Source organism: Lactuca sativa, chromosome 1 (assembly GCF_002870075.4).
Source record: "Lactuca sativa cultivar Salinas chromosome 1, Lsat_Salinas_v11, whole genome shotgun sequence".
Taxonomy (NCBI): domain Eukaryota; kingdom Viridiplantae; phylum Streptophyta; class Magnoliopsida; order Asterales; family Asteraceae; genus Lactuca; species Lactuca sativa.
The window spans coordinates 22,869,431-22,880,546 of NC_056623.2; the positions used below are offsets into that span (position 1 = coordinate 22,869,431).

The following is an 11,116-nucleotide window of genomic DNA, read 5'->3' on the forward strand; positions in this document are numbered from 1 at the left end:
GCCATTTGTGCAAGAACTTTTCCGTTGTACGACTGTTGGGTTAAGCTTGGAAGATTTACACCAATTGCCGTCAAAAAGTTATTATAATACAAAATCTTTTTGACGTACGTTGCAAATAAATTCTTCTAGAACGGAAGTTTTTTTTTTTTTTTTTTTGATTTGTAATTACGGCTAAATTTCATATTTAAAAATAAATGACAGTTATTGTATACAAACAAACAATAACTGAAAACTTCATAAATGTAAAATATTGAAAATAAAAATATAAATGGTTGTTTGACATGTTTTTTACTAGTTTACTAAAAGGCTGAGTCTAACCAAGGCAAATTCAGAATGTCGGGTGAAATAAAAAGTTGGTTACAATCAATTATCAAAAAGCCTGTAAATACCTATTGAAATCAAGATAAAAACAAAAGACGCTGAATTTCGACCTTGAACAAATAAAGTTTAGCTGATCACGAAATACCAAATTTGTTATATTGATTTATAAAGTAAAAAAAAAAAATCATTTTATCTATTTTAATAAATGATTTTTTTTTCACATCTCACATTTTTATTTAATTTCTCAAATGTTATTTTTTTTTGTTGTTTTGAATTAATTTTTTTTCCACATGTCATTTCATAGGTTTTTTTATTGTTATAAATACCAAATAATCTTTTAATGTAATAATTACAATAAATATAGTAATATATGAATATCAATTTCATTAATGGATTTACCTTTTTATTTCAAAATTACCAAATTAAAGTTTATTAATTTATTTTTTTTTATTTATTTAAATTTAAAAAATAAAAATCATTTTTAATAATTCATTATTTTTCTTATTTTTTATAAATCCAAAATTTTAAACATTTAGATTTTTATGTTTATTTTTTTTAGTTAATGTATTTAATACATGAGTGTTATATCTATTCCTGTGATTAATATATTAAGAATACCATTATTGTTATTTGTTGTTTCCTTTTTTGGTATTTTTATGATTGTCTCCGTTGGCTTTGAAAATTCATGAACTTTTGGAATTTGGACCATTATATACATGGATAACGGAATCCATCAACCTCAAAGCAATTTGACCTTCTTCATTATATCTCTTTTCTCGGACGTTTTTTTTCTGCTACAACTCAAATGGGCTTCCTCCTTCTTGCAGCTCTCTCGCTTTCTATATTCACACTTTGCTACCTCTATTTCAAATTCATTAAAACCCCGCTGGAGATCCAACGTCTTTTCCGTCAACAAGGCATCGGAGGACCAAGTTACAACCCCATCTCCGGCAACTCCGACGAGCTTCAACGCCTGATCATGGCGGAAGATAAATTGTCGTCCAAGTCTGAATCGTTCAACAACAGTCAAGTGGTTCGAAAGGTAATGCCATTCTACTACTTTTGGTCAAAGATGTATGGGGACCAATTTTTGTTTTGGTTCGGGTCAAAACCCAGGTTAGCCATTACCGATCCGGATATGATCAAGGAGATCTTATTGAATACCAGTGGATCGTTCCCGAAAACACGAGTTAACCCGTTGGTCAAGGGTCTGTTCGGCGACGGGATCGTGTATCTGGAAGGAGATCAGTGGGCTGTTCATCGAAAGATCACTAGTCAAGCTTTTAACATGGAGAGGATTAAGGTAATGATAAATCATCGTTCATTTTCATAGATTTTCTAAATTCGTTGATGTGTTTATGGTGCTAAAAGAGGACGTTGGTTTATCAGGAATTGGTCCCTGAAATTGTGGCTAGCACCAAAAGCTTACTAGATAAAATGGGAGCAAAAATGTGTGTGGAAAACAGACTCGAATTAGACGTATACAAAGAATTCAACAACCTCTCAGCAGACGTAATATCAAGAACTGCATTCGGTAGCAATTTTGAAGAAGGAAAGCGCATCTTCGAGTTGCAAGATCAGCTTGTTAGGATTGCATCGGAAGCCATACGAAGTGTTTACATCCCCGGATTCAAGTATGTGTCAAACGAACAACCAGTACCATCATTTCTTTTCGTTGCATGTGTTCATGCAATAACGTTTTCTACATGTATACAGGTATCTTCCAACCAAGAAAAACCGTTTAAGCTGGAACCTTCAACGAGAATCAAAAGAGATGATTACGAAGATCATCGAGAAGAATAACAAAACGAAGGAAAACCCTAAAGCTCTGCTTTCGTTGTTAATGTCTCCTTACAAGACGGGGAAAATAGAGAAGAGACTCAGTCTCGATGAGATTGTAGACGAGTGCAAAACATTCTATTTTGCAGGCAAGGAATCGACAGCCAATCTTTTGACGTGGGTTTTTGTTCTTCTCGGATCAAATCAAGAATGGCAGGAAAAGGCTCGTGAAGAAGTCTTTCGGATCTGTGGCAACAATGAGATTCCTTCAGCTGAGCATCTGTCCAACTTCAAGATGATTAGCATGATACTAAACGAAGCACTTAGACTCTATCCCGCAGCTCCAATATCTGTGCGAGAAGCCTGCAAGGATGTGAAGCTTGGAGGACTCCAGATTCCGGCCAAAACACAGCTTTTTTTGGCCATGGCTGCTGTTCATCACGATCGGAAGATATGGGGAGAAGATGCACAAAAGTTCAACCCCATGATATTTATAGATACCAAAATACAACACATGGCCTTCTACTTTCCTTTTGGTCTAGGCCCTCGTAACTGCGTTGGCCAAAATCTGGCGATTGTTGAGGCCAAAATTGTTGTGGCTATGATCCTTAGGAAATACTGTTTTGTGGTTTCACCGTCGTATGTTCATGCCCCAATCCAGGCTCTAACGGTTCGACCACAATACGGTGCACCAATGATCTTTACTATGGTTTCAAGTTGATACGATGATCGTGATGTATACTCAGTTTAATGAATGTTGTGTAACCCTTGCACGACTAAAATTTTCATACACCATCTTGTAAAAACATGATTTCCAATTGAAAACTTTGGTTCTTACTCCCCATTTGTCAACTTGACGTGATCAATGATGATATCCTTAGTGAAGAACCAATAGAATAAAATTAGACAGTTAATAAATTAGAGTTGTGCGAACGAATCGACTTTGAATTAATATTAAAATTAAAGATGACGGGGGCAATCGTTTTTTGAGTGTTGACGACGCATAAAATACTCCTTATATATTTTCAGGTGATTATAGTTAATTCCTAATGACAAATTTAATTATTAAATTGTTTTTTAACCGAAGTCAAACTCAAGGTTCGAACATTTTGATTGGAACCCAATAACCACTCCATCATTATTATATTGTTGTTGTGAGAATATTCAATCACATTATATTTTTTTTGTAAGCTTTGTAGTTGTATTAATTAATATATATTATTGGATATATAACTCTTGACTTTTATATATATATATATATATATATATATATATATATATATATATATATATATATATATATATATATATATATATAGGGTTAGGTTCATTTGAGACCACTTATATTTTGTGAGACCGTGAGACGCATTTGTTTATTTTTTTATTTTTTTTTTAATTTTTTTTTAGTTAATTCATGTTCCGAAAATAATATTTAAAAAAAGAATTTTTTGATTTTTCCATTTATTTTGCATTTTAAAATTATTTTTAGAATATGTACAGTGTAATATTCTATTTAGAATATTTCACGTATTTTTCAAAAAAAATAGAATTTTTTTTTTTTATTTTTTTTAATTTTTTTTTATTTTTTTTAGTTAATTCAAGTTCCGAAAATAATATTTAAAAAAAGAATTTTTAGATTTTTCCATTTATTTTGCATTTTAAAATTATTTTTTAGAATATGTCAGTGAAATATTCTATTTAGAATATTTCACGTATTTTTCAAAAAAAAAAACGGATTTTGTTTTTATTTTTTTTTATTTTTTTATATTTTTTTTATATTTTTTTTAGTTAATTCAATTTCCGAAAATAACATTTAAAAAAAGAATTTTTGGATTTTTCCATTTATTTTGGATTTTAAAATTATTTTTAGATTTGGTCTAACGGTCTCACAAAATTCGAATGGTCTCAAATGAACCTGAACCTATATATATATATATATATATATATATATATATATATATATATATATATATATATATATATAAAAGTTCAATACAGAACCATAATTATGGGTTCTTCAAGGAACCAATTTTTTTTTTCAATTTCTAGAGCTTATTCTTTATCGAAAAAATAATCTAAAAATATCTAAATTCATATATTAACATTATGAATGTGAAAAATATTTTTCGGATTCACCGTGTGAATCTGGATTCACGTTGTGAATTTTCGAAGATTCCCATTCTGAATTTGACGTAAAAAAAAATCGAATTTTATATCATTGAAAAAATGATAAAAAGTTATGAATTTCTGTATTTTTAGTTTTTTTTTTGAAAAAAAAAATAAGTTCTAAAATTTGAAAAAAAGATTGGTTCCTTGGTTAATTATGGTTCTCTATTGAACCTCACCGTATATATATATATATATATATATATATATATATATATATATATATATATATATATATGTGTGTGTGTGTGTGTGTGTGTGTGTGTGTGTGCTGCTAATAAGGCATCATTTAGACACTTTATTGACCACTTTATAAAAAGTCCACATATAATTAACTACTTATAATCAGTTTTTTCGAAAAATAATATAATTTCAACTAATAAAAATATTTTGAAATTAAATTAGAGTGTCTATATGGTAAAATGAGGTGTCTTTTTAGCCAACCCATATAAATAAATAAATAAATAAATAAATAAATAAATATATATATATATATATATATATATATATATATATATATATATATATATATATATATATATATATATATATACTAGCCGTCTACCCGCGCAAAACGGCGGACGGCGAATAATTTGATCTCTTTAGAGTTAAAACCATTTTGTGTTCACTTCGAGAAATGAATATTAAATGACATCTATTTTTCAAGAGCATTACCATACCATATTAAGGGGGTGTTTGGCTAAGCTTTTTTAAAACAACTTATTAGGTTCCACATCACTAAGTGTTTGGATTAAAATAACTTTTTCCTGTGGGGAACCTCTAATACGTCATTTTTTGATAAGTTACCCTACACTTACTTATTATTATAAGCTAATAAACTAATAAGCAATAAGCTTTTTTGCCAAACACCCCTAAATGGTTATTACTTCCATTTATACATACCCAAACCACTTGTACTGTTTATCGTCCTCTTTTTCTTTTTGTTTTCCTTAATTCCTTTATTAAGTTAATGTCCTACTAAGTAAAATGCTAAAATATATAAATAATAGTTTATAAAAATGAACCTTTAGAATATCAGGTGTTGTGATTCAAAAGTCGATAAATAGGCCTTTGAGAAGGCCAAAATACTCAGATGTCAACTTGTTCATTGTGATTTTAAACCAAGTTTGGTCACAAATTAAAAAATTTTCAACGATGGTATGTAATTCAAGGATTCATATTGATTTAGGTTCTCGAAACCTTAAAATATCGAACAAAATCTATATAGAACCTTATAATAAGGACAATAATCACCGTAATCAGGAAGTCCATGTGATGAAACTTGATAGTATAAGGACCAATGATGAAAAATGTTTCATTTTCAGACTAAAAAAGATGAAAAATATACAAACTACCTTAATCATGTAAAATCTTGTGTTTAACCGTTCTTTATTACAAAAGATGCCAAAATATACAAACTAATGATAATACAATGCTCTAACCGGCCCTCTTGGTTGAGTTCTTTGAACCTGCAAAGCCAACACATTAAAGAAACATAGTAAAAACTTTTTTAGGAACAAATATGATATAATAAAGCCTTCACCCAATATATTTAAAAATACAAAAAGTTAAAAATGATGAAATCAATTACAAGTAAGGATTAAAATAAAAACCTATTAAGAAAGAGCCATCTCCATATTTGAATCAACATGTATTTTCTGATGGTTTCAAATTTTGAATTATCCGAAATTCAGGGAAGGAAATAGAATTTGTGAGAAATATAAGGATTCAAAACATATGTTAAAATTTAATATTATTTTATTGATGACTACTTGTACTATTAGCTTAATGATTTGAACGTCTTAAAAAAATAATATTATTATATTCAATCTATTTTTAGAAATAGTGGGATTTCTTTTATAAGATAGTAAAGATATATATATAATGGTGGTGAAGTTGAAGTTGAATTTGAATTTCTAAAAGACGTTATCTTTCGCTCAACAAGTAATTATATTTATTCAATTGTATCGATAATTTATCCATCTTTTGAAAGCCATCTTGATGATCCATCATATTTTCAAGATAAAGCTATTTTGGTCTCTACAAATGAAAAGATCGATATTATCAATGACTAAATGTTAGGATTGATGAAATATGAAGAGAACTTATTTGAGTTCAGATTCTTTATGTGATGCAGAGTCAGGAGACTGTTTTGAGGAATCACTTTACTCTCTGAATGTATTGAATGCTTTTAAGTCATCTGGAATTCCCAACCATACATTTACACTAAAAATAGGTGTTACAGCCATGTTGCTTCTTAATATCGACCAAATCAAAGGTTTATGCAATGGTACTAGGTTACAAATTGTTATGCTTGGAAAACATGTCAATTAGACACATATTATAGCGGGTAGATTCTTCAATGAAACTACTTATATATCTCGCATAAAGTTAACTCTGTCTGATAAAAGAATCCTCGTCCGTTTTCAGCGGATGCAATTCCCCGTAGTTGTTTGTTTTGTTATGACCATTATTAAGAGTTAAGGACAATCATTATCAACTGTTGGATTGTATTTTCGTATGTTCGTCTTCACTCATGGTCGTTCAACCAATAAAAAAAATTGTTGTTTACAAAGAGGTCTTTCAATAATTATAGATATTCAAACATTTCATTTTATTTTTTAAACTTTTCAATATAATCAATAACGAGAAGTCTGTTTATGTTACTTTATCATTTTGTTAATTATTGTGGCGGTTTTTTATGACTTTATATGTATTTTTTATACGTTCCCCACGTTTTACGCGGGTTATAATTTAATATATATATATATATATATATATATATATATATATATATATATATATATATATATATATATATATATAAGTTTAGGTTCATTTGAGACTATGTTAATTTTGTGAGACCGTGAGACGCAATCTAAAAATAAAATTAAAATGTAAAATAAAAAGAAAAATCCGAAATTTTTTTTAATTATTATTTTTATCATTTAATTTACCTAAAAAATTACCATTTTTTTAAAAATACGTGAAATATTCTAATAGAATATTACACTATAAATATTCTAATATGATTTTTAGATTGTTAGAATATTCTAGTATTGTACTACATTTGTCAGATATGTAAAATATTTTATTACTCTATTAGAATATTTCATCGATATTTCAAAAAAACGGTAATTTTATTTATGTATTTATTTATTTTTTGATAAAAATGACGAAAATAATATTTAAAAAAATTCGATTTTTTTCAATTATTTTTGATTTTAAAAATATTTTTTTTTATCCACAAAATGAGTGGTTAGGATTTCGTCTTCTCATCTCACAAAACATAGAGGTCTCACATGAACCTAACCCTATATGCGCGCACATACACACACACACACACACACACACATATATATATATATATATATATATACACATAGGGTTAGTTGTTTTGTTTTTAATAACTATTGTGTGTCAGAATGCACAGATATGGACCATTGGATGAAATATAATCAAAGGTTATGATCTTAGGGTCTATGATAGTAGAATAGGATAACATGTATCATATAATCACACAAATTTGAGCATAAGGGCATTCTAGTCAATTAACCTATATTAAAAAAGGAAATTTTCGGATTTTTAGGGATAATTAATTCCATTATTTTTAAAAATATAAATATTTTAAATTAATTTAAAATTAAAAATCCGATTTTTATTCTGTCAGAATGATAGAATTTTAACCATAAAGTAGTAAACATATTTTTCGACTTTATTCTGTCAGAATGACAGAATGTCAACCATAAACTAGTAAATATATTCTGAAAAAATACACAAAATCGATTCTTGAACTAATAATATACCAAATAATTATTACATTGTACGATTGTGATTCATTAAATTATAACAAACATTCTGAAAGAATACCAAGTATAATTCTTAAAAAATAACAACATTCTAGATGTCTTGTGTATGTTTGACCTCTAAGCCAATTCAAAATATGCTAGCATTCTATGAGATTGACATTTTGTGACATTGACATTCTGTCAGAATTGTATTACATGAGATTGATTTTATACAAGGAGCCTTTCCCATCAGGTCTTCAAGTCATTCTTCAAGCCATTTCTATCACAAATTCATTGTCAAATACTTTGTAGTAATACACTTGTAACAACTACACATTAAACATATCATTAATTAACTACAAATTCTATCAGAATAAAGCAATAATATTCTTATATAATAAACTATTCTTTCAGAATGGAAATATTATAAAAAGGTAAACAAGGTCAAAGATATTATCAGTCCATATGTCTGTTTGCTTCAACATCATAAACATAAGGAAAAGTCAGTTTGCTTCAACATCAAATCTATGATCAGGATAGATGTTTGCTTCAACATCATAAACATAGATTGAATCATCAATACTTCCAGCTACAAGTTCTCTGCCATCAAAGAATGGTGTCTCTGAATTTCCGAAAAAATAAAAAATTACAAAAACCCAACTCAAAAAACTTAATCAAAGATCAATAAAGTTCATGTAAACTTACCAGCATCTCTTCATTAACCGGTGATTCCATCACTAACCATGTATACAATCTGAGACTGTCATATTTCTCTTTGGCATTTCATTAAACACTATAAGGGCGCTCCCTAAATCGCCACATTTTCTATGAATCATGAATGAAAAAAAACCAATTCAGAACCATCAACATCAAATGAGTTACACAGGAGGGTATATCTCCTGTGTTCGGTTTCCAAACGATCGAAGAAAAAAAAACATAAATGGTTATGTGGCTTCGGTTTTGATTGAAAATGGTAGAACCCCCATTTTTTTTAACCACAGCCACTGAATCATTATTGTAACGAAAACCTGTGAACAAACATAAAATAAAATTCCAATAACATTATAGCACACAAATAATAACATTAATAGAGATAATTTGTTGTAATCCTGGTTCAGTAATTACATCAAACACATGGTGGGCATTGATGAATTCTAACAGATTTGTACTAGACATTTCGGTTGTCCATGGGAATTGGGAATATTTCCTACAAATTGTCAAAGTATTTACAGAACTGAATTTAACCTGGGATCTATGTTGATCACAGATGACAAAACGAGCAACTGGAAATTGTTCCTTTACAAATAGGGTCCATATTTCGGGAAATCCAAGGAAAAGAAACAACATGTACCTCGTGTTCATGCTCGTTTTGATACCCAGCTTTGTGCCATTGAGCAAGCGTAGATCCATGAAATACAACGACTGTAAAATAGGAATCTAAAAGAAAGATTCTGTCTGGAGCGATAGAAGCGACGTCTAAGAGAGTTGGTTAAGACCTAAAACACAATTCCAAGTCATCTCAATCTCCAAAACGATGAACGAACCCAATCACGCTAAAAGAAAATAGATTTAATATTCAAATATACCTGTACGAATTGAGAGCGTCGCATATTGATTAGGATTATGCGAGATCAAGAATCGATCGTCAGGAGGGAAGAAAAGGGGTCGTTCGTTTCTCTTCTCCATCTCGTGTGTGCGCATCAGAAAAAACGAAGAAGCGATCGACTCCTTCTATCTGTGATGTGTGTCGACTGGAAGAAGAAAGAAGAAATCAAGGTCTTGATTGATTGTGTTGTGGGGTGTTGGTCATTCATCTTGGTAATTCCTTGAATATAAGACACGATGCAAGAGAGAGACTAGGTCAAAATTATTGATTTTATTTCCTTAATTGCAGTATTTCAATTAAATGATTCATTAATTAAAAAGTACAAAATGTACAGAATACCCTTAAATGATTTATTTAATTGTTTATTATTTCTTGAATTCTCATTGGTGCATTTAGGCACACAATACTTGCTAAAAATATTTGAACCTAGCTCTCTCTCTCTCTCTCTCTCTCTCTCTATATATATATATATATATATATATATATATATATATATATATATATATATATAGGGTTAGGTTATTTTGTTTTTGATAAGTATTGTGTGCCCATGTAAATGATTGTAGGCCAATCATTTGTGGTAATTTAAGAAAGTGATTTTCTTTTTAAATTAAATATAAAAAAATCAAATAAATGGGGTTTAATCAATTGACCGGTCAAACAAGGGTAGAATGGTATTTTGCCCCGTCATTTAATTAGGAAACGGTGGATAATATGGAATGATCAACCGATAATCCCAAATATCTCGCTTACTCTCATAATCAAGAACCCAAATCCTTAGGAGGTTGAAAAACATTCCGATTTATTGTAATCAGTCTTGAAAAATCGGAAGATCGTTTGTAGGTTTTCCCTATAAATATCGACATTTAACCCTAGAAGACGAAATTGACATTTGGGGGTTATATTAACGGTATTCTGCAACAATGAGGAGTACACGATCCAGTTCATTTAAGTCAAAGTTTAAGAACACAGTAGAAACGGCGTTGAATCTTGAAGACGACAATGATGATTCCGTTGCTGAAACTGAAGGTAATAATTTTTTTTGTGTTATTTAATGTTTATTTAGTTCGAAAAATGTAGTAGAATTTAGGAAGTGTTTTTGAAAATCTTTTATATGCATGTATGATTTGTGGTCTGGAAGAAAAAATGTGTCATTTTTTCGTATTTTATTAAGAATAGTTACTGTGTATGGTATTCTGCAAGAATATTCTGTTTATATGATCGTGGTCATGGTTGTTATTCTGCTAGAATAAGTATACTTGTTTTACTGGTTAAAATTGTAAAGTAAATTGCTATATTTAAGTTGTTAGTTAGCTTTTTTACAGGTTTTAAATTCTAATGGAATCACAATTTGTATATGATTTAGTACCTAAAACTGAAAAATCGTAGTTATTGTATGTTGAATAATGTTACATGTTTCATATTCTGATAGAATGTTCTGTGTTTATGAACCAGA

At 29.1% G+C, this 11,116-nt stretch overlaps 1 protein-coding gene across 1 annotated transcript; it reads left to right on the plus strand.

Annotated features, from left to right (window-relative positions):
* The first annotated feature begins 850 nt into the window (after positions 1–850).
* On the plus strand, positions 851–2,937 carry LOC111876255 (cytochrome P450 734A1). The gene is made up of 3 exons (XM_023872795.3): positions 851–1,624; positions 1,711–1,955; positions 2,038–2,937. The coding sequence occupies exons 1-3, from the start codon at positions 1,127–1,129 to the stop codon at positions 2,819–2,821; spliced, it is 1,527 nt and encodes a 508-aa protein (XP_023728563.1). The 5' UTR covers positions 851–1,126; the 3' UTR covers positions 2,822–2,937.
* The last annotated feature ends 8,179 nt before the right edge of the window (positions 2,938–11,116 follow it).